The 22,085-nt window shown below is 39.1% G+C and overlaps 1 protein-coding gene across 8 annotated transcripts in view; it reads right to left on the reverse strand.

Moving 5' to 3' along the window:
- Positions 1-12,114: 12,114 nt before the first annotated feature.
- The window catches only part of ank1a (ankyrin 1, erythrocytic a), a 283,424-nt gene continuing 273,453 nt past the window's right edge, over positions 12,115-22,085 (reverse strand). For all 8 annotated transcript variants that reach the window (XM_057831859.1, XM_057831858.1, XM_057831857.1 and 5 more), the window contains one exon: positions 12,115-19,963. Coding sequence is in view for 1 of the 8 variants with exons in the window: in XM_057831855.1 (XP_057687838.1) it covers positions 19,910-19,963 (54 nt within the window). In the remaining 7 variants the exon portion in view is untranslated. The remainder of the gene's footprint in view (positions 19,964-22,085) is intronic.

Genomic DNA, 22,085 nt, shown 5'->3' on the forward strand with positions numbered 1-22,085 from the left:
AGACAAACACAAGATAGTTAAAAGTATCCACATATGGTGTGCGCACACTGCCACCAGATGGCCAACAGCGTTTACTACAATATACAAACAGACGTATCAACCAGCGGCCATGTTGGTAGGGGCGACAATTCCCATAAAATACAATGCAGGTACGTTCTACTTCTACAAAAAGCAATAATTATGTTTGTGAGAGTTTTTCAGAAGTGTGTATTAATGGTGGTACTGAACAGGGGCGTCACTAGGTTTTAAGAAGGGGAGGGGGGGGGGGGGGGCTTAGCCACATGTTGATGACCCCGAAACGCAGTATCAGCAATAATATTAATTTACAAGAATATTTATAATGATGACTGTTGTTAATCTTACTTTTAAAAAGTAATTCATTACAGTTACAAATTATTTCTCCCCAAAAAGTAATTGTGTTAGTAACACAGTTACCTGAATGTAAGAGTAATTAAGTTACTTAGCAAAGTAACTGGTGATCATTTTCATGTTTTTTTTTTCTCCCCCCCCCCCCCCAAAAAAAAAAAAAAAAAAAAAAAAAAAAAAAAAGTTACACAATGTGAAGTTTAAAGGGTTTTTTGGGACAATTCGCCCTAGCCTAATTCTTTACCCTAAACTTAACTAGACACAGAGGTATTGCGGATACGATTACTAGATAGTAACCTTTGCTAAGTGTGGAAGTCATTTAAAGCGGAAATGTGAAGTAAGGTTGGCCAACCATGTTTTTGAATAATGTCAATGGCTGAACAATTATAAGCATATTTTCGTTATTTTTTTTAACGCAACCCTTCCAGATTCTTTGTTTAACCCATAGCAACGCCCTTGACAACGAAAATGCTTTTCTTCGGCAATCTTCGGAAATGACGTCACACCTAGAAGTCTGCCATAGAACAGTATTGTTTGTTGCATTGTTTCTCGGTAAGATGCCACGGCGGTGTGTGGCGATGTTTTGTTCTGACTCTAACGAAAAGTTGTTTGAGTTGCCAAATGATAGCAGGGCACGTAAATGGACATCTTTCGTTCTCACGAAGCGAATGAATTTCACGCCATCATCGAGTCGTGTTCTCTGCTACAAACACTTTGAAGATGCCTGCTTCCTTAACCGGTCTGCTTATGATCAAGTATTTGCAAAAAATTAAGTGTGATTTTTGGATAGATGACTGATGACTTTGTCAAAGCAGAGCTGCCAACGGTTTTGGAATGTACAGTAGAAGCTAGCGACGTTAGCCGAAAGCCAACTCGTGGCAATAGTCGTGGCATAGTTGTTGTTGTGTTCGCTAGGTTAATCGTGTTTAAATTGTGCGTCATCTACGATCTTGTCCGAAAGGGTTAATCCACTATCAATCGGGAAAGGGGTGTGGATGTGCATATAAGCGGGTCGGCGTCACGGTAATTCACGGTCACGTTGTCGTAAGAGACACACACCGCCGGTGAGTTTGTGCACATTTATTTGTATTTGTATTATGTATTTCCACCTTCATACTTCAAGCATTGCATTGCATTTGTACGGTTCGGCGTTTCTTTCACGTTGATCGCTTGATAGCCTTCTAGTTTATGTTTTACAAGAGCCACTGACAGGTGACAACTAGCGTGTTGGCATTGAGTCAATCTCGCAGCGAATCAGCAAGCGGCTCAAGTCACGCAGTGAATCATGGGAAATGTAGTCTCGGGACAACACTGAAGTGGTGCTTTGTAATCTGTTCGCTTGTGTGAAAAAACGACATTTCCTCATGCCATTAGACGCCACTTCCTGCCGAGAGCCCCAAGCTGTGTTTGTACTGTTAGCTCCATATGTTAATAAAGAAACAAAGTTGTCAGCACGTCGTGTGTTCGATACCTTTGTCAACAAAAAGCTCATAACAAGACACTGTGCACGATCCGTTTAAGAGACGCTGGGACTGGAAGTAGTAGTAGCTGGTAGTACGAGGCGAGGCGGAGATGAGCGAGAAGCAAAACTTTGCGGTCGAATGTGAAGGCAGTCCGCTATTATTTTGTTTTGTTATTGTTGCCAAAATAAAGTGGAGAAAGCCATCAACGACTCATCTCCTTCTTTCCCCCCAACGTTTTTATATTATTATTAGGGCTGTCAAAATTAACGCGTTAACGCGCGGTAATTAATTTTTTTAATTAATCACGTCAAAATATTTGATGCTATTAACGCACATGTCCCATTCAGACAGTATTCTGCCTTTTGGTAAGGTTTACAGCAAGGCTTTTTATGCTGTCTAACAGCGAACTCTTGTGGTCGCTTTGCGACATGGTTTATTTTTTTCTTGCCAGTTCTATATGGCTGCACGACGTCTCTGTTGTGCAAATATTATCCTTGGACAAGATTTGTCCGTAAGTATGGTTGTTGTAAAGAATGTACATATTATGTTAATAAGCGAAATGTTATATTTTTTGTATGAGACACTTTTTGTTTATGTTTAGTTAACCTGTATAGCGTGCTAAGCTAACGTTGTTGCTAATGTAATGCTTGTGTACTTTTTTTCTGTAGCTTTACGACGGTCTAAAGAAGACAATGGTATGAGGCTATTTTATTAATAAATCAGATGAAAAAGGAAGAAGTCTGATTATTAAGGCGTCATTCACTAGCTGTCTAGCTTTGGAAAAAGTGGACGCTTCGGCGTGAGGACAGCATAGACAGATTTAAATGACAGTAGAGTGAAATGCCCACTACAGTCCTTATGTACCGTATGTTGAATGTATATATCAATCTTGTGTCTTATCTTTCCATTCCAGCAATTTATTTTACAGAACATATATATAATTCACAGAAAAATATGGCATATTTTATAGATGGTTTGAATTGCGATTAATTGCGATTAATTACGATGAATTAATTTTTAAGCTGTAATTAACTCGATTAAAAATTTGAATCGTTTGACAGCCCTAATTATTATTTTATATGCACGAGAGCTGCCGGATCTACCAAAATGAACATGAAGTCTGATTATTATTTTTTTAAACAATGTCATCAGATAGACAAAAACATGAAATTATGTGCAAATGCCTGCATCTTAAAATCATGAAAATAATAACAGCCTATATCTTACCAATCTTGTAATCTCGATGGGTCTTGTCTCCATTCCATGTCAGGTAGTCTAGGCACATTGTTTGCATCCTGATTAGCGTCTGACTAATACATGTTAGGCCCAACATAAAATTCCAACCTCCTCTTCTTCCTCCAACTTTTCAAAAACTTGGATCTCCTCCCTTGCGCTCGATCTATCGCTTATATCGCTGTTTGAATCATTGTTTGAAGGGCTTTGTATGGCGGCCCTATGTATGAAGCTGCCATCGCCGTTCTCGGTGTGACGTATCACTTCCGGGTTCGTCCCCTTCGGAAACATGATTATTTTGTCAAATATACAACCTATAAATTATTTTTTCATGCTTTATTTGTTGGACAATGTTTAATTACTTTAATTGTGATCCTATTTGGCATGTTATGAAATTACTTCACATTTCTGCTTTAATGTTGTGAATCAACCGTCAAAGTTGTTAAAATTGCTCCCTTTATTGAATTAGTTCCCTTCTGTCTACTTTTGACATGTGTAAGTTTTAAAATTATTTCATCATTTAAAGATAGATTTAAGTTAACTTTTGCCGATTTAGGAGCATTTTAGATAAAAAGTTACTTAGGTTCGCTAGGAAGGTTCTCTACAACAGAGAAGTCTACTGCTTTAAGATGGCGGTGCTTTACTAACGCATCTAGTTCTTTATTATACATGTTGCTAATGCGGCCGTGTCTGTCATTTGCATCTAGTTCTGTATATATGTGATATCTACCGAAGCATCATGTGGGCGTAGTTTGTAGGCTATCGGCTACAGTCAGGTCTTATTGGAGCCACCTAGCATAGTAGCATCGCGTTTGCAACGGCGTCACACTCCCTTGCCTCCTCCCTACTGCTCTGCTCTCTCGTCTCCGTGAATCCGTCTTTTTCAGACTTTTATCGCGTCAGCCAACCAACATCGCAACGCATAGTAACGCACGCCTTTCCCGCCTCAGTAACGGTAGCGGCGTTGCCAAGATGAGAAAAGTAATTAATTAGATTGCTCACTACTGAAGAAAATAATGCCGTTAGCAACGCCGTTATATTCTAACGCCATTATTAACAACACTGATAATAATTAGTTGAAAATTAGTGGGGTTTTTTTGTTTCCCATCATTCTTGAGGGGAATTCTAAATCAGGCTCCTTAGGCTATACTTTTCGCCAAGATCGTCGTCCATTGAACATAGTACGCCCGCCGGTGTCGTGCCGATGTAGTTACCCTCGTCAAAAATTGTACCCCCTAGGTGGAATCACTGCGGTGCACTGATTTGCTTGATTTCCATGTTTTGGTAATGTAGTTATCTGCAAGGTTTTAAAACATGGCCCATCCATTAAAAAAAAAAAAAAAAAAACTTTTTTTTTCTTCTGTCATATAAAGTAACATACGTACTGTACGTAGACTGAATTTTTAACTAATCGTTGTCATTTTTCTCTGGAATCTTTTGTTGACCTGTGATATGGTGACCCTGGATCCAGTTTGCCTCCTTGCCTGGGTGTCTATGTGCTGTATGATTGCTGTCGACGGAGTTTGGCCTTTTGGCCAGGTTTTCGGAGTTCCGCCGACCTGGGTCGTTGGAATTGCGCGTGCGCAGTTCCAGCTGTTTGGCTGGCGTGAATAGGGCAATCTGGCTAAAAGGTCAGATTCCTTTAATGACTGTAAATGAATAGTGAATATGTCAACATTTTTTTTTTTTTTCAAAACAAAACAACACCAAATTATGAAGGGAGGCTCAAGAATATTTTAGGGGGTGCTGAAGCGCCCCTAAAATACGCCTAACGACGCCAATGCACTCAAGTAAAGTACAGATACACAAAAAAGTAACAAAGTACAGTACTTTTACTTCGTTACATTCCACCACTGTTTACTAGTACAGTTCCTGACAAAAGTCTTGTCGCTTATCCATTTTGTAGAAACAATTGCTAATAACCTGACTTTTAATTATTCCATTGGTTTCAGAAATGGCTCATATGAAAGCTAAGACCGTCCCAAATGATATTGATTGTACAAAAATATATTTGTTTCACTGAAAAAAGATTTATCATTTAATGAAGACATAAAGGTCCAATTTTGGCAAGACAAAAGTTTTGTCGCCTACAGAAAATAGTGTGAAAATTGAACAAAAAAATGTACTTCAAATACAAAAATATGTTACATAACCTAAGCGAATTAGGTAGTGGTGTTGTGAGATCCAAATTTAATATTTTGTATGACTTCCATGGGCTTGAAGGACTGGCAAGGATTCATACAATTTATTGATGAAGTCATCAGCAACATCAAAGTAAGCAGTCTCGCATGCCTACCAGAGTTCATCAACATTCTTGGGTTTCGTCTTCCATGCTTCCTCTTTCATCCTACCCCAGACATGCTCAATGATGTTCATGTCTGGTGATTGGGCCGGGCAGTCCTGAAGGATCTTGATTGAAGTATGCGATTGAGCGCTATCCTGCTGCAGAATTTGTCCCTTTTTATGGTTAGGAATGTAGGAGGCAGCTAAAATTTGTTCATATTTCAGACTATTTATGTTGCCTTCCACCCTGCAGATCTCTCGCACACCCCCATACTGGATGTAGCCCCAGACCGTGATTTCGCCACCACCAAACTTCACTGTTTTGTGGCAAAAGGTGGATTTTTCAGATGAATCTTCCATTGAATTACACCACCGTTGCCGCAAATATTGCAGGAGACCTACTGGAGCTCGCATGGATCCGAGATTCACTCAGATAATAGTCAAATTTGGTGGTGGCAAAATCATGGTCTGGGGTTACATCCAATATGGGGGTGTGCGAGAGAGCTGCAGGGTGGAAGGCAACATAAATAGTCTGAAATATGAACAAATTTTAGCTGCCTCTTACATTCCTAACCATAAAAAGGGACAAATTCTGCAGCAGGATGGTGCTCCATCCCATACTTCAATCAAGATCCTCCAGGACTGGCCAGCCCAGTCACCAGACATGAACATCATTGAGCATGTCTGGGGTAGGATGAAAGAGGAAGCATGGAAGACGAAACCCAAGAATGTTGATGAACTCTGGTAGGCATGCAAGACTGCTTTCTTTGATAAATTGTATGAATCCTTGCCGCACCGCATGGATGCAGTCCTTCAAGCCCATGGAAGTCATACAAAATATTAAATTTGGATCTCACATCACCACTACTTCATTGGCTTATGTTATGTAACATATTTTTGTATTTGAAGTACATTTTTTGTTCAATTTTCACACTACTTTCTGTAGGTGACAAAACATTTGTCTTGCCAAAATTTGACCTTTATGTCTTCATTAAATGAAAAATCTTTTTTCAGTGAAACAAATATATTTTTTGTACATTCAACATAATTTGGGAGGTTCCTAGCTTTCATGTGAGCCATTTCTGAAACCAATGGAATAATTAAAAGTCAGGTTATTAGTAGGGCTGTCAAATGATTACATCTTTAATCGAGTTAATTACAGCTCAAAAATTAATTAATCGTAATTAATCGCAATTCAAACCATCTATAAAATATGCCATATTTTTCTGTAAATTATTGTTAGAATGGAAAGATGACACAAGACGGATATATACATTCAACATACGGTACATAAGTACTGTGTTTATTATAACAATAAATCAACAAGATGACATTCTGTTAAAGCGATCCATGGATAGAAAGACTTGTAGTTTTGGTTTTATTAAAATTTGTAAAATTTTCAATCAAAAAATAAATTACTAGCTCGCCATTGTTGATGTCAATAATTACACCATGCTCATGGGTGCTTAAGCCCATAAAGTCAGTTGGACCCAAGCGCCAGCAGAGGGCGCCAAACACCACAAAACAAGTAACAAGCTGAAATTACACTGTACTGTCATTTAATTCTGTTTGAACGGGGCATGTGCGTTAATTGCGTCAAATATTTTAACGTGATTAATTAAGAAAATTAATTACGCGAATTAACGCGATATTTTTGACAGCCCTAGTTATTAGCAATTGTTTCTGCAAAATGGATAAGTGACAAGACTTTTGTCAGGGACTGTATTATGAAGTCTATGCTACTACATTACTATGAGGAATGGTTAATAAAATAAAATAAATCACAAAAATCAATAGGTTGCTGCACATTTGTATGCGTTGTATCTTAATACCAAGAAAACAAACAAAAGCATATTTCATTTCTTTATTAATTTTGTAAATGTTGAGCTGGTGTACAGAGAAGGTCGTCAACAGATGTTCTTGGATTTGATTGGATTGAAAATTTTGTACATGTCGACTTCAAATTCACGTTTGATTCTCCATAACGATAATAATAATAAAAAAAAAAATTCAAACAAAACAAATTCAAATACCTGCAAGACCCTTATTCATCCTCAGGTGCAGGCATTACCCAGAAGTCAACAGTCTCTTTGTAGCTACATCTGTAGGTTTGATGCTAAAAGTACATCCATAACATAACTAGAATCCCAGTTGACACGTAAGGGTGCATAGCATTCTAAGTAAATATATATATATATTCTCATATATATTCATATTACATATATATATGTATAGCCTTTGATGTTAAAAACATTTTCTGTGCATGTGTGCATTTGCATTCCTTAGTATTGAGTAATATGCTATTGCGTTTATATCCATCCATTCTAAAAGGAAAATACAGTACATGTCTTCCCTAATTTTTGCAATGGAAATATTTTTGCATGAATTGGTGCATGGCGTCACTTCAGTTATCTCTTCATCAGTATTAAAGAGTCCTTCTGCGTGCACATGACAAGACTCCTGCACATTCACCATTTGGAAGCCTTTGAAAGAAGATACTGTACAGTATTGGGTAAGGCGTGGGGGGGAGCAGACTGGGGGTGGGCTGCGTTAGGGGAAAATACAGGTCTTCATCTAACTATTGGAGCCACCCAGATTCACTGTTCCACCGTCTATTGTCTTTTTAATTGATCCCCAGCCCCCACCCAACTCTGACATCAATAGCAGCCCCTGCTTCCAAAAATAATTAGGAAGCCCTTATGAGCAAAACATAACGGGGAGTACAGGTAGCCCCCGGGTTACGAAAGAGTTCCGTTTCTCTCCTGACGACGTAACCCGAATTTCCGTGCAAGTCGGAAATTGATCAATATGCAAATTTACTAGATTAGCGTAATTTGCCAAACAAAATACTGCAATCTTACAGAGGTGATCATTTTTGGGCCAAAAAAGGAAAGGTCAAAGATAAGCAGCCAACTTAGCACAATGTCACTTACAGCTACAAATCAAGTCAGAAACCTTGGCGTAATTATTGACTCAGAGCTAAAATTTGATAGCCATCTAAAGTCCGTCACTAAATCCGCTATTTACCACCTAAAAAATATAACCAGAATTAAGGGGCTTCTGACTCAACGAGACATGGAAAAACTTATGCATGCATTCATTTTCAGCAGATTGGACTATTGCAACAGTATATTTACAGGTCTTGATAAAAAATCAGTCAGGAAGCTGCAGCTAGTACAGAATGCTGCAGCCAGAGTCCTCACAAATACAAGGAAGCTGGACCACATTACACCGGTTTTGAAATCGCTACACTGGCTTCCAGTGAGTCAAAGGATAGACTATAAAATACTACTGCTCGTCTACAAAACACTTAATGGCCTTGGACCAAAATACATGCTTGACTTGTTAGATTCCTATGAGACATCTAGACCCCTAAGGTCGTCTGGAACCGGTCTTCTGCATGTTCCAAGAACAAGAACCAAGCAGGGTGAGGCAGCATTTAGTTATTATGCTCCTCACCTCTGGAACAAGTTACCCGAACGTCTGAAGTATGCTCAAACTGTTAGCGCCTTTAAATCAGGGCTAAAAACGCTTTTGTTTAGCACTGCATATCCATAACTGTCTATATATTTCAATCTACCTGCTTTCTATTCCTCTTGTGCTTATCTCCATTGCTGATTTCAATTATTATTAGTAGGAGTAGTTTTTGTTTAATTTTTATTTTTATTTATTTATTTTTATTCTGTGATTAAATGCGATCTTTTGTCTTGGTTTTTACGTTGTGTTGATTTAAATGTGATTTTTATGGTCTTCATGTGATGTAAAGCACTTTGAATTGCCTTGTGTTGAATTGTGCTATATAAATAAATTTGCCTTGCCTTGCCTTAAATGCTACGAATGCTAATGTATTTACAATACTCATAGCAAACCGCTCACATGTAACTCCACAAACTGTAGCTGTAAACCTAATTACAAAGGCATACACAAAAAATATATTAGCTGAAACAACTTACAACCTTAAATGGGCCAAAAAGAGTGCAACTATCCTTAATCCATGTCAGACATCTGAGTGCTTCTCAGTCATACAAGTCCACAGTCCAGCCAGACGCCACGCTGCCACCATGGAGCAGTGTATCTTCCAACATTAAACAAAATACAATAGTTTTGCACTTTTGGGATAGTTATTTTGGGGTACTTAAAGGGTTAATTCAGACTAACACGGAAATTCGGGTTACGTCGCCAGCGTAGGAATGTAACAACAACATTATACAGGTCATCCCCGGATTATGAACGAGTTCCGTATCTACATTAAATCGAAATGAACCCTTTACCAATTCAAAATCACTATCTAAAAAGTACAAAAGTAATGTATTTTGTTTAACTCATTTGCTCCCAAAAACGTAAAAATACGTTCTATTTTTAGTTGTTTCAGTGTCCCAAAGATGTATTTATACGTTTTGTTTTTTTTTTCCACAAGAGACATCTCTAGGTTCTGATGCAACTTCACTCCAAAGCACAACGCTGAAAAAAACATTTTAAAGCAATAAAACTGGCCACTGGAGAGCAGTAGCGCATTTGTTAAGAACTCATATTGGACCATGAAAGGAAGTGAATGAAGAGAAATAGTCAGGAAAAGGAAGTTGGAAGAAGTAAGAAGCGTGAGAAAAATGTGGAGAACGATGTCAAACACAAGGCACATGCCCCACACAAGTTCCCTAGGTGAATTCTCTTATGAGGTAGTGGTCACTACACGGGTCCCCCCCAGAATTCACCCACAGAGGACGCCAGGCGTAACCGGATTTAACGGAACAGAACTGTCGGGTTGCATCGCTGGGACGACAGCCGCGGCCACAACAGCGTCATCTCTCAGTTCAGTAGTTTAGTTATGTGTAAATAAATTGTTACTTTGCTTTCAGAAGCTCTATTTTTCTTGTTGTTTATGTTATTTTGTAGAAGGAAAACCTTATTCAGATGTTTGGGATTTCACAAAAGCAAAAAATAGCTGTATCAAAGTCAAAGTTACGTTTAAAATGTATGCTTTTACAAAAAGCTCAATTTCTCTGTTTTTTCATCAGAAAATTGCTCAAACTAAGCTATTTTCTAATGCTGATTTCTAAAGAATGGAAAAAGATATGAGCTAACTTTTTTTCCTTCTGAAAGAAGAGAGTCTAATCTTTCTTTTGGTGGGTTCCATGTTTATATAGCTAGAACAGAATTTTCTGTGGGCCTTGCAAAATCAGTCAAAATCCAGTAAAACACCCGGGAGCGAAGGGGGTTGCTCTGGTGAAAATGGCTGGGAGTGAATGAGTTAATGATGGAGGATACACTGCCTCTGGTGGCGGCGTTAGGTCTGGCTGGACTGTCGTTCAATAATGCTTCCTTCCATCCAGGAGCACTCAGACATGGATAAAGGATAGCTGTGGTCTGTTCTCCAGTTTGGCCCACATTAGGCTGTAAGTTGCTTCAGCTAATATACAATGGGGCAAATAAGTATTTAGTCAACCACTAATTGTGCAAGTTCTCCCACTTGAAAATATTAGAGAGGCCTGTAATTATCTACATGAGTAAACCTCAAACACGAGAGACAGAATGTGGGAGAAAAAAACCAGAAAATCACAATGTTTGATTTATAAAAGAATTTATTTGCAAATCATGGTGGAAAATAAGTATTTGGTCAATACCAAAAGATAATCTCAATACTTTGTTATGTACCCTTTGTTGGCAGTAACGGAGGCCAAGCATTTTCTGCAAGCTTTTCACACACTGTTGCTGGTATTTTGGCCCATTCCTCCATGCAGATCTCCTCTAGAGCAGTGATGTTTTGGGGCTGTCGTTGGGCAACACGGACTTTCAACTCCCTCCACAGATTTTCTATGGGGTTGAGATCTGGAGACTGGCTAGGCCACTCCAGGACCTTGAAATGCTTCTTATGAAGCCACTCCTTTGTTGCCCTGGCTGTGTGTTTGGGATCACTGTCATGCTGGAAGACCCAGCCACGTCTCATCTTCAACGCCCTTGCTGATGGAAGGAGATTTTCACTCAAAATCTCTCGATACATGGCCCCATTCATTCTTTCCTTTACACAGATCAGTCGTCCTGGTCCCTTTGCAGAAAAACTGCCCCAAAGCATGATGTTTCCACCCCCATGCTTCACAGTGGGTACGGTGCAATTTAGTATTCTTTTTCCGCCAAACACGAGAACCTGTGTTTCTACCAAAAGGTTACATCTGACCATAACACATTCTCCCAGTGCTCTTCTGGATCATCCAAATGCTCTCTAGCGAACCGCAGATGGGCCTGGACGTGTACTTTCTTCAGCAGGGGGACACGTCTGGCAGTGCAGGCTTTGAGTCCCTGGCGGCGCATTGTGTTACTGACAGTAGCCTTTGTTACTGTGGTCCCAGCTCTCTGTAGGTCATTAACTCGGTGCCCCCGTGTGGTTCTGGGATTTTTGCTCACCGTTCTTGTTATCATTTTGATGCCACGTGGTGAGGAGGGAGTTGAAAGTCCGTGTTGCCCAACGACAGCCCCAAAACGAATGGACGAATGGGCAAAAATACCAGTAAAATACCAGCAACAGCTTGTGAGGAGTTACAGAAAACGTTTGGCCTCCATTATTGCCAACAAAGGGTACATAACAAAGTATTGAGATGAACTTTTGGTATTGACCAAATACTTATTTTCCACCATGATTTGCAAATAAATTCTTTAAAAATCAAACAGTGTGATTTTGTTTTTTTTTTTCACATTCTGTCTCTCATGGTTGAGGTTTACCAATGTTGACAATTAAAGGCCTCTCTAATATTTTCAAGTGGGAGAACTTGCACAATTAGTGGTTGACTAAATACATATTTACTCCACTGTATGTTGTGATTACAGCGGTACCTCTACATACAAAGTTAATTCGTTCCAGGGCCTTGTTTGTAAGTCGAAATGGTCGTATGTCGAGCAGGATTTTCCCATAAGAATACATTATAATTCCATTAATTTATTCCACAGCCCAAAAACCTACATGAAATCCTAAATGAATACTGCTGGTACTATTACAGATGGCAAATACACATAGCACAACAAACGAATTATAAATAAAAAGCATAATAATAATAATAATTATTATTATAATACCTATAATAATGTAACGAATCGGGTTCTAATGTGGCGGACGTTTTTTTGCTGTACCGGAACGCAACGCGGGGCTGACGTGACAGAGAGAGAGGGACCGGTAAAGTTGAGGGTTAACTTTCACTTTCAATGCTTTCTTGAGAACACCATCAATTGCAGCGGAAAGGAGGTGTTTTGTGTTGGATTAGTTACCGATGTTACCACAATAATAATTGTCACCTTAACTTATAAAGACTGGTGAACGGTGGTCGGAGGAGGACCGTGGAGATAAATTGCTGAGCCAGTTCACGATATGCTAACCCCACGCTTATATTTTTCTATAATTTGCATCATCATTTCAGTGGTAAGAGTCACCTTTTTCCTTGTATCACCACCTGTTTCAATCTTTTTGAAACCTGTGTTGATTTCTCTCACAAAAAAATCCGCCGCGCGTTCGTCTCAGGTGCTGTCTTGTCGTCGTATTTCGTGCATGTCGTCGGATGTTGAAACAAATGACGAGTCAAATTTTACGTCGGATGCATAGGCGGAGTTTGACTTTTGGGCCGGAGGGGACACAACATGTTGATGACCCTAAAATGCAGTGTCAGCAATAAAATTACCATCCAAGAATATTGAAAATAATAAGTTGAAAATGAGTGTTTTTTGTTTCCCATCATTCTTGGGGAATTCTAAATTAGGCTGCTTAGGACAACTATACTTTTCGGCAAAATCATCATCCATTGAATATGGTACGGCCGCTGGTGTCGTGCCAATGTAGTTACCCCGGTCAAAAATTGTATCCCCTGGGCGGAGCCAAATGGAGGTAGATTTGTGTCTTCATTATTCGATCAAAAAATGTGTTTGAATTAGAGCTGTCAAAATTATCGCGTTAACGCGCGGTAATTAATTTTTTAAATTAATCACGTTAAAATATTTGACGCAATTAACGCACACGTCCCACTCGGACAGTATTCTGCATTTTGGTAAGTTTTACAGCAAGGCTTTTTGTGCTGTCTAACAGCGAACTCTTGTGGTCGCTTTGCGACATGGTTTACTGTTTTCTTGCCAGTTCAATATGGCTGCACGACGTCTCGGGCTGACGCCTACATTGTAATGTTGTGCTTATATGATCCTTGGACAAGATTTGTCCATAAGTATGGTTGTTGTAAAGAATGTACATATCATGTTAGTAAGCGAAATGTTATATTTTTTGTATGAGACACTTTTTGTTTATGTTTAGTGAACCTGTATAGCGTGCTAAGCTAACGTTGTTGCTAATGCAATGCTTGTGTACTTTTTTTTGTAGTTTTACGACGGTCTAAAGAGGACAATGGTTTGAGGCTATTTTATTAATAAATCAAATGAAAAAGGAATAAGTAGTTTTGGAAAAAGTAGACGCTTCGGAGTTAGGACAGCATTGGCAGTTTTAAATGACAGTAGAGTGAAATGCCCACTACAGTCCTCATGTACCATATGTTGAATGCATATATCCATCTTGTGTCTTATCTTTCCATTCCAACAATTTATTTTACAGAATATATATATAATTTACAGAAAAATATGGCATATTTTATCGATGGTTTGAATTGCGATTAATTGCGATTAATTACGATTAATTAATTTTTAAGCTGTAATTAACTCGATTAAAAATTTTAATCGTTTGACAGCCCTAGGTTGAAAGCAAAAATAAAATTTAAAAAATGCATTTGAAAGCTATTTTTCTTTGATTATTTTTTTTTATTGATTGAAGTCATTTTTTTTTCCATTGAAGCAACTTTTTTGATGTAAGTAATGTTTTGCGTTTGGGCCACGTTTTGGCTAGGACATTTGTGTCTTTATTATTCAATCAAAAAATAAGTCGCTTCAAACAAAAAAACATATTTTCAAACGAAAAATTACTTCAAAAAAAGAAAAATTTTAATCATAGAAAAAGTATTTGAGTCTCAAATATTTGCATTCGAACACTTAATTTTTAATTTAAAATGTTTTCTTTGATTTTAGCAATCCTTTTTGTGTTTGGGCTATATTATGGGTAGGATATTTTTGTCTAAATCATTGAATCCCCCAAAATGTTGCTTCAAACAAAAAAAACCAAAAAAAATTTCAAACAAATATAAAATAAATAATATGCAAAGCAAATGGCCGTCTAAGGTGCTAGTCACATGATCTGTTTAAAAAAATGATTTTGACCCATTATAAAAACATCTTTTTTTTTTGTTCATTTCATTCATTTTTGTTCTTTGCTTTATTGTTTTACAACTTTTATATATATAAAAAAGTCAATTAAATAAATTGACACTTTTCGGCCAACGGGGGGGCTGGCTCCCCCTTAAACTCCGCTTATGGTCGGATGTCGAAAAGATTGTGTGTCGAAGCGATCGTATGTCGAGGTACTACTGTACATTTACTAAATAAAATTTAGAGCTACAGTTTGTGGAGTTACGTGTGAGCGATTTGCTATGAGTATTCTAAACACGTTAGCATTTTTAGCATTCAAGCTAGCGGACTTTTGTGATGCAATTTAGGATAATTTAATCTACTCAATTTACATATTAATCAGACTAGACAGACGTTTAAACACCAATTACATTGTTTTGAGTGTTTGATTTTTAAAATGTGTGTCGTTTTGAATATAAGTGTACATCGCCTATGTGTGTTGCAGCTTTACAAATTGTCAAAAGTGAAAGAAGTCCAAAGCTTCAAAAAGCACAATTGCTTTGCTTGCTGTCTGTCAAGCTGAACAACTTCACGTTTATGGAGGACAGAACAAGTCATAAAATAAAGTAAAAAAAAAAAAAAAAAAGATACTGTCAGGTACAATTAGGTACTGTTTGTGCGACAAAAAAAAAAAAAAAAAGCGGACGAGACTTCGGCTTTGTAAAGTCGAAATTGCTTAAATCGAGTACGTCATAACCTGGGGACTACCTGCAAAGCATATCTCTTTTTTCTTTACCTCATTGGTGTATTGAAAATATTAAAATAGAAAATATAATAGATGGTTAACATTTGCAATGGTGATGATCAACAGCAAATACAGTGTACAGTATACATCATCTGCTATAGTAAAGAGTCAATACAACACATATCAATTACAGTATTACAGAGACTTTACATTCATCTGTGGCTGCTAAAAACAAACACATAATTGATCCGTGTTTATTGCAACATTTTTGTGAGACTAAAAACCCATAGTGGAAACGACCAGAGAAAAAAATGCCTCACAGAAAATAATATGAGATTAGATTTACCGATGTAAATCAATCATGGGAGTAGTCTTTTACAGCAAAATAAACACTGATCAGCATGGTGACATTTTGATTGTAATATAAAACAAAGGGCCTCTTTAAATATTGTTTTCAAACAGGCAAAGTGACTAAATGTGCAATTCTAATGTATTGACATCATTTCTGAATGAAGTAAAGCTACGGCTAACGGACTGAAAGCATAACTGTGACCCCCCGCATGATACCCTCTCCATGTCCTTTTATTACTGCACTTATTGCTTCCCCTCAGCAACTCAACATGCTTGAGTCAGGGTGGGCTCACAGTAGTGGGTCAGACTCTCTTCACAGTGATTGCTGGCCAACTCTGCTACACGTCCACAAATGGCCAAGGAGACTTACGTGAGAGCTCAACACATCTGTGACCCTCACCTTTTAGCCTCATCGATGAGGGTGACAGGACTGCTACATTGTTTAGGGTCATAAAAGGAAGCAAATGAACCCAAGGAAAATGGGACGCAAATTATAGTACCATGTCTTATTGCGAAAAGTCACAAAGGGCGTTCGATACGTCCAAACACAGCACAGGCTATAACAGGATGTGATTGACAACATGTCAGAGGGGGGGAAGCACATGGAGAGTATGGGAAAAGGTAGGTCACATTTGTATGTTGTCCACATAACAATATAGATACAAATATAGTATAGTTTCAGATTGAGTGGTAGAAGTGGGAGGGATACTAGAGCGGCCGAACGACAACGGAACACTGCAGTTTAGTGCATACAATAATATGTACAAGACACATACATATATCTTAGGTGAAGTTGGAGCCAGAGGTGGGTAGAGTAGCCAAAAAATTTTACTCAAGTAAGAGTAGTGTTATTTCAAAATAATAAATGTACTAAAGTACAAGTAAAAAGTATTTGGTGAAAAGAATACTCAAGTAATGAGTAACATTATGAGTAATTGCTATGTTTGATTTTAAGTTATCTATATGAACTGTTGTTATTATAATGTACTATAACCTATTACATAACCACATTTAGCCAAACAAATACAACAACAAAAATTGAATTCCGGAAAGAGAAAAAGAATCTGCAGAACTGAAGCATTGTTCGTGCAAATTTGAATCGTTGAATGGTACGGAGCACCTAAAGGGACATCAACAGAAATAAAATAAATTTAAACAATCTGGTGTGCACTAGAAACTATCTGGTGTGCACTAAATAGTATGTTGTGCGCACTAGAAACAATGTGGTGCACACCAGATAGTATGTTGTGCGCACCAGAAACTATTGGTGCATGCCAGATAGTATAGGGTACGCACAAGAAACAATCTGGTGTGCACCAAAAAGTAGGTGGTTTACACTAGAAACTATCTGGTGTGTGCCAGATAGTATGTGGTGCAGACTAAAAGCAATCTGGTGCGAAGCAAAAAAAAATGTGGTGCACACTAGAAACAATCTGGTGCGCACTAGAAACCATCTGGGCCGCGCCAGATAGAATTTAGTGCGCACCAGAAACCATCTGGTACGCGCCAGATAGAATTTGGTGCGCACCAGAACCCATCTGGTACGCAACAGATAGCATATGGTGCATACTAACTATATGGTGCACACCAGAAACCATATAGTACGCACCAGATAGAAAGTGGTGCACACTAGAAACTATCTGGTGCACACTGAATAGTATATGGGGGGCACCACATAATTTGTAGTGCGCAACAGATAGTATGTTGTGCGTGCTCGAAACTATCTGGTGCGCACCAAATAGTATGAGGTGCACACTAAAAACTATATGGTGTGCACCGGATAGTATACGGTGCACATTAGAAATTATCGGCTGCACACTAGAAACAATCTGGTGAGCACCAGGTAGTATGTTGTGCCACTAAAAACAATCTGGTGCGCAGCAAAAAATATGTGGTGGACACTAGAAACAATCAGGTGCACACCAGAAACCATCTGGTACGCACTAGATAGTATATGGTGCATACTAACTATATGGTGCGCACCAGAAACCATATAGTACGCACCAGATAGTATGTGGTGCACACGTGAAACTATTTGGTGCGCACTGGATCGTATGTGGTGGTGCTTACTAGAAATTATCCGGTGCGCACTAGAAACAATCTGGTCCACACCAGATAGTATGTTGTGAAACACTCTAATGCGCACCAAAAGTATTTGTGGTCCACACTAAAAACAATCTGGTGAGCACCAGAAACTATCTTACCAGATAGCATTTGGTGCACACAAAAAACTATGATCTGGTGCGCACTAGAAACCATATGATACGCACCAGATAGTATGTGGTGCGTCCTAGAAATTATCCGGTGAGCACTAGAAACCATCCGATACGCACCAGATAGTATTCAGTGCACACTAAAAACTATGGTGCGCACCAGAAACCATATAGTACGCACCACATAGTATTTGGTGCACACTTAAAACTATGGTGCGCACCACAAACTATCTGGTGTGCACCAGATAGTATGTTGTGCGCACAAGACACTATCTGGTGCGTGCCAGATAGTATGTGGTACACACTAGAAACTATCTGGTGCGCACTGGATAGTATTTGGTGCGTCCTAGAAATTATCCGGTGCGCACTAGAAACCATCCGATACGCACCAGATAGTATTCGGTGCACACTAAAAACTATAGTGCGTATCAGAAATTTTATGGTGCGCACCAGAAACCATATAGTATGCACCACATAGTATTTGGTGCACACTGAAAACTATGGTGCGCACCACAAACTTTTGGTGTGCACCAGATAGTATGTTGTGCGCACAAGACACTATCTGGTGCGTGCCAGATAGTATGTGGTACACACTAGAAACTATCTGGTGCGCACTGGATAGTATTTGGTGCGTCCTAGAAATTATCCGGTGCGCACTAGAAACCATCCGATACGCACCAGATAGTATTCGGTGCACACTAAAAACTATAGTGCGTATCAGAAATTTTATGGTGCGCACCAGAAACCATATAGTATGCACCACATAGTATTTGGTGCACACTTAAAACTATGGTGCGCACCACAAACTATCTGGTGTGCACCAGATAGTATGTTGTGCGCACAAGACACTATCTGGTGCGTGCCAGATAGTATGTGGTACACACTAGAAACTATCTGGTGCGCACTGGATAGTATTTGGTGCGTCCTAGAAATTACCCGGTGCGCACTTGAAACCATCCGATACGCACCAGATAGTATTCGGTGCACACTAGAAACTATAGTGCGTATCAGAAATTTTATGGTGCGCACCAGAAACCATATAGTACGCACCACATAGTATTTGGTGCACACTTTAAACTATGGTGCGCAGCACAAACTATCTGGTGCGTGCCAGATAGTAGGTGGTATGCACCAAAAACAAAATCTGGTGCGCACCAATAAATATGTGTCGGCGCTACAAACAATCTGATGCGCACCAGATAGTTTTTTGTGCGCACCAGGTAGGGGTTCTGCAGATTGATAAATACTTCCTTCATAGTTCCAATTATAAAATTAAAAGATTCATACTGAATCTCCGGTTTTCCGTAGTCAATCTGTGCCAAATAAAAACTGGGAGAGAGGTTAAAATCCATGCTTTCGAGTCATGTTGAGGGCAGCGCTCTATGTCAAATACTTAAGTTTTTACGATCCTTTAAAGACGCCACGTGATCATAGAACGGCAATCTTGAGTTTGATTGGCATAATGGAGTCATGTGATTATCGTTTCTCCTTCCCAAATCAATTCAAATGTAATTAAATGTAACGTAGTAAATGTAACGCGGTACTACCCACCTCTGGATGTAGCACTATTCGGTTCCAATTTGTAGTGATGCTCTATGCAGAAGATGAGGCTGTCGGTCAACCTCATACTCTACTCGTGCTGTTTTTGCTCCCAATTTATCGGAAGTTGAATTAATACTTCTTAATTTCTAGAAACTATTTCCCAAATACATAGTCCACATTGCAAGCCCACCCACCTTTGGGATTTGTAGTTTAAGACAGGCCATGCGGCGGCAGTCGCTCATGCTGACATACACAACAGGAAGCATGTTTTGGGTGCTACTTTTTTGTCAGTTTTGTTTTATAGGAAATCATGCTTCTAGTTTAGTGGTTGATTATTTGTCCTTTTTTAAAGGTTTTTGTTTGTTTTTCTTTTTAAATAGAAAAAAAAGTTGATAAAAACCACAATTAATCCTTCCAGTATGTGCGACAGCAGTGAATTGGTGCCATTCATTTCCTTTGTCTGCCTTTTATGTTTTTCCTGTGAGTGTTCTTCAGTTTGTGTCAACTGCTGATGGTCATGTGTCCATGTAGGAGGTTTTGGGGGATGGGCTCGACTCCTGCAGAGAACTCTGAGGACAGAAGAACACATGGTCATTCAGGACATATTCACAATTTTCCTCCAACCGCACGAATTACCACTTTGATGATACCGAAGGCTATTTTGCATGCAAATTAAAGAAGCTAAGCGTTAATGTGAACCTTTGATTCAATATGTACAATGTACCCCTGCTGGTCATGTCTATATACATGCTATATACTATACTATATACACAGTGAGGAGCAGAAGTATTTAAAAACAAACAAACAAAAAAAACCCTGCTAGGCGTACACACAGGGGTGAAAGTGGACCGGAACAAGCCGGATCTCCGTGCCGACAAGAGTTTTCGACCCGGAACGCCGTTCCGACGGTACTTTGATCCCGAAAATATGACGGCAACTGTCAAAATCCTATGTGTGATTGTTTGTTTAAAGCAGTACTTCTCAAATGGTGGGGCGCGCCCCCCCAGGGGGGCGCAGACCGATGCCAGGGGTGGCGCGAGTGACCTCGGGGAACACGCTTTTTTTTTTTTTTGCCGTACTAGAATAAATTGTACTTGCACATCCACTCCGTGGGTGGCAGTGGCGCTCTCATTTTCAAAGTGCATGCAATATTTTTGAAATAAGCAGGAGCACACGGAAGAGACTCACGCAGAGCTGGACTCACGCAGCGACCCACTGTCTTCTCCGTTTCTCACGTGTCCGGCCGAGAAGTGCCGTTTTCGGCTTGGGATCGTCACGACCACCGCCCTCACCTACGGTTCTCCCTCGGCCGCCGAGAATGCGCTTTTTTCGGGCCGTTTGCCTTTTGGCTTTGACTTTTAATATAGCGGGAAATGAGCAAAGACCACTGTTTACTGAGTCTAAAAATGATTATAGCGGAGAGTCTGAAGCCAAATCAGTTAAGACGCCACTTAAAGAGATTAGACCTCAATCTCTTTGATAAGCCGCTTGATTGTTTTTCAGCGAAAACGTGCCGAATATTGCCAATTGTCACAATCGTCCCGCTTTGTCAGTGTTATATCAGTAAACCAGTGAGCACTGTGGTGAATCAGCGAAAATAAAAACTTTCCTTCTGTCCAAAGACACTTTTTCCCCCTTCTATTCAGTTTTCTTTTTTTCGGTCAAATTTTTTGGCATGTTGTCCTGAAGAGTAAATGTTTCTAATCAATTTGAATTTATTATCATTTACTGATTTTATTACATTTTATTTTTCAGTATCAAATGGTCAAAAATGTACCTTGAGTGTATTTTTACAGTTTGGATGTGACTTTTTTTTTTTTTTTTTTTACTTCAGGCAAATTGATGCGCATTAAGTCTTTTCTGTTACAAGCAAAACAATGTTAATAAAGTTATACTTTATTATAAGTTGATCTATGTTACTTTTTTTCTTTAATAGAAAAAAAGGACACAATGTTAGGCTGAGGCGTACTTATAATAGTAATATTATAGACAAATGATACTATTTACAGTGCCGGCAGAGAGTTGGGGGGGGGGGGGGGCGCGAAACATTTACGTCTTCCTTGGGGGGGCGTAACAGAAAATAATTGAGAAGCACTGGTTTAAAGTATTGTATTTTGTCAAATGATGCCCTCTGGTGGCGGAGTTGCGTGTGTCTGAACTCTTGCCTTTTATGACTGAGAAGCAGAAGCAGATGTTTCCAAGAGAGTCTGGCTGCAGCCCGCCTCTCTCAGTACCCTGCGCCGCTCGTCTCAGTACCCATCCCGCAGACAGGAAGTGACGCAATATCGCAGCTCTCAGACCGGAAATGACAACATGAAACAGCGCTCGAGCTCCGAGCTTCCGGTTTTATCGTAATAGTTAGCGTCCATTCGAACGTAAATACTAGTTTACTTTCCTTTTCGCACGTCTTTTATTTTCGGTTTCAGCATCACTCATTATTATTTAAATAATAATTTATTTCCATGCTCCTTAAATTGATTTGGTGAAATCGGGAGATTAACTCTTTAAGCGCGGTCAGTTTGTTAAAGCCTGCTGATTTTACCAAAATGAAAAACACGGTTACAGTACATCAAAATTAAAATACACACTACTGCAATAAAGGTTTAATTGGTGACTGAGAGATCGCATGTGACCTATCACAGTGTGTACTTTAGTTTGTCAATTGTAAAATATACTCCAATTGAGAATTAT

This window comes from Corythoichthys intestinalis, chromosome 3 (assembly GCF_030265065.1).
Source record: "Corythoichthys intestinalis isolate RoL2023-P3 chromosome 3, ASM3026506v1, whole genome shotgun sequence".
NCBI lineage: Eukaryota > Metazoa > Chordata > Actinopteri > Syngnathiformes > Syngnathidae > Corythoichthys > Corythoichthys intestinalis.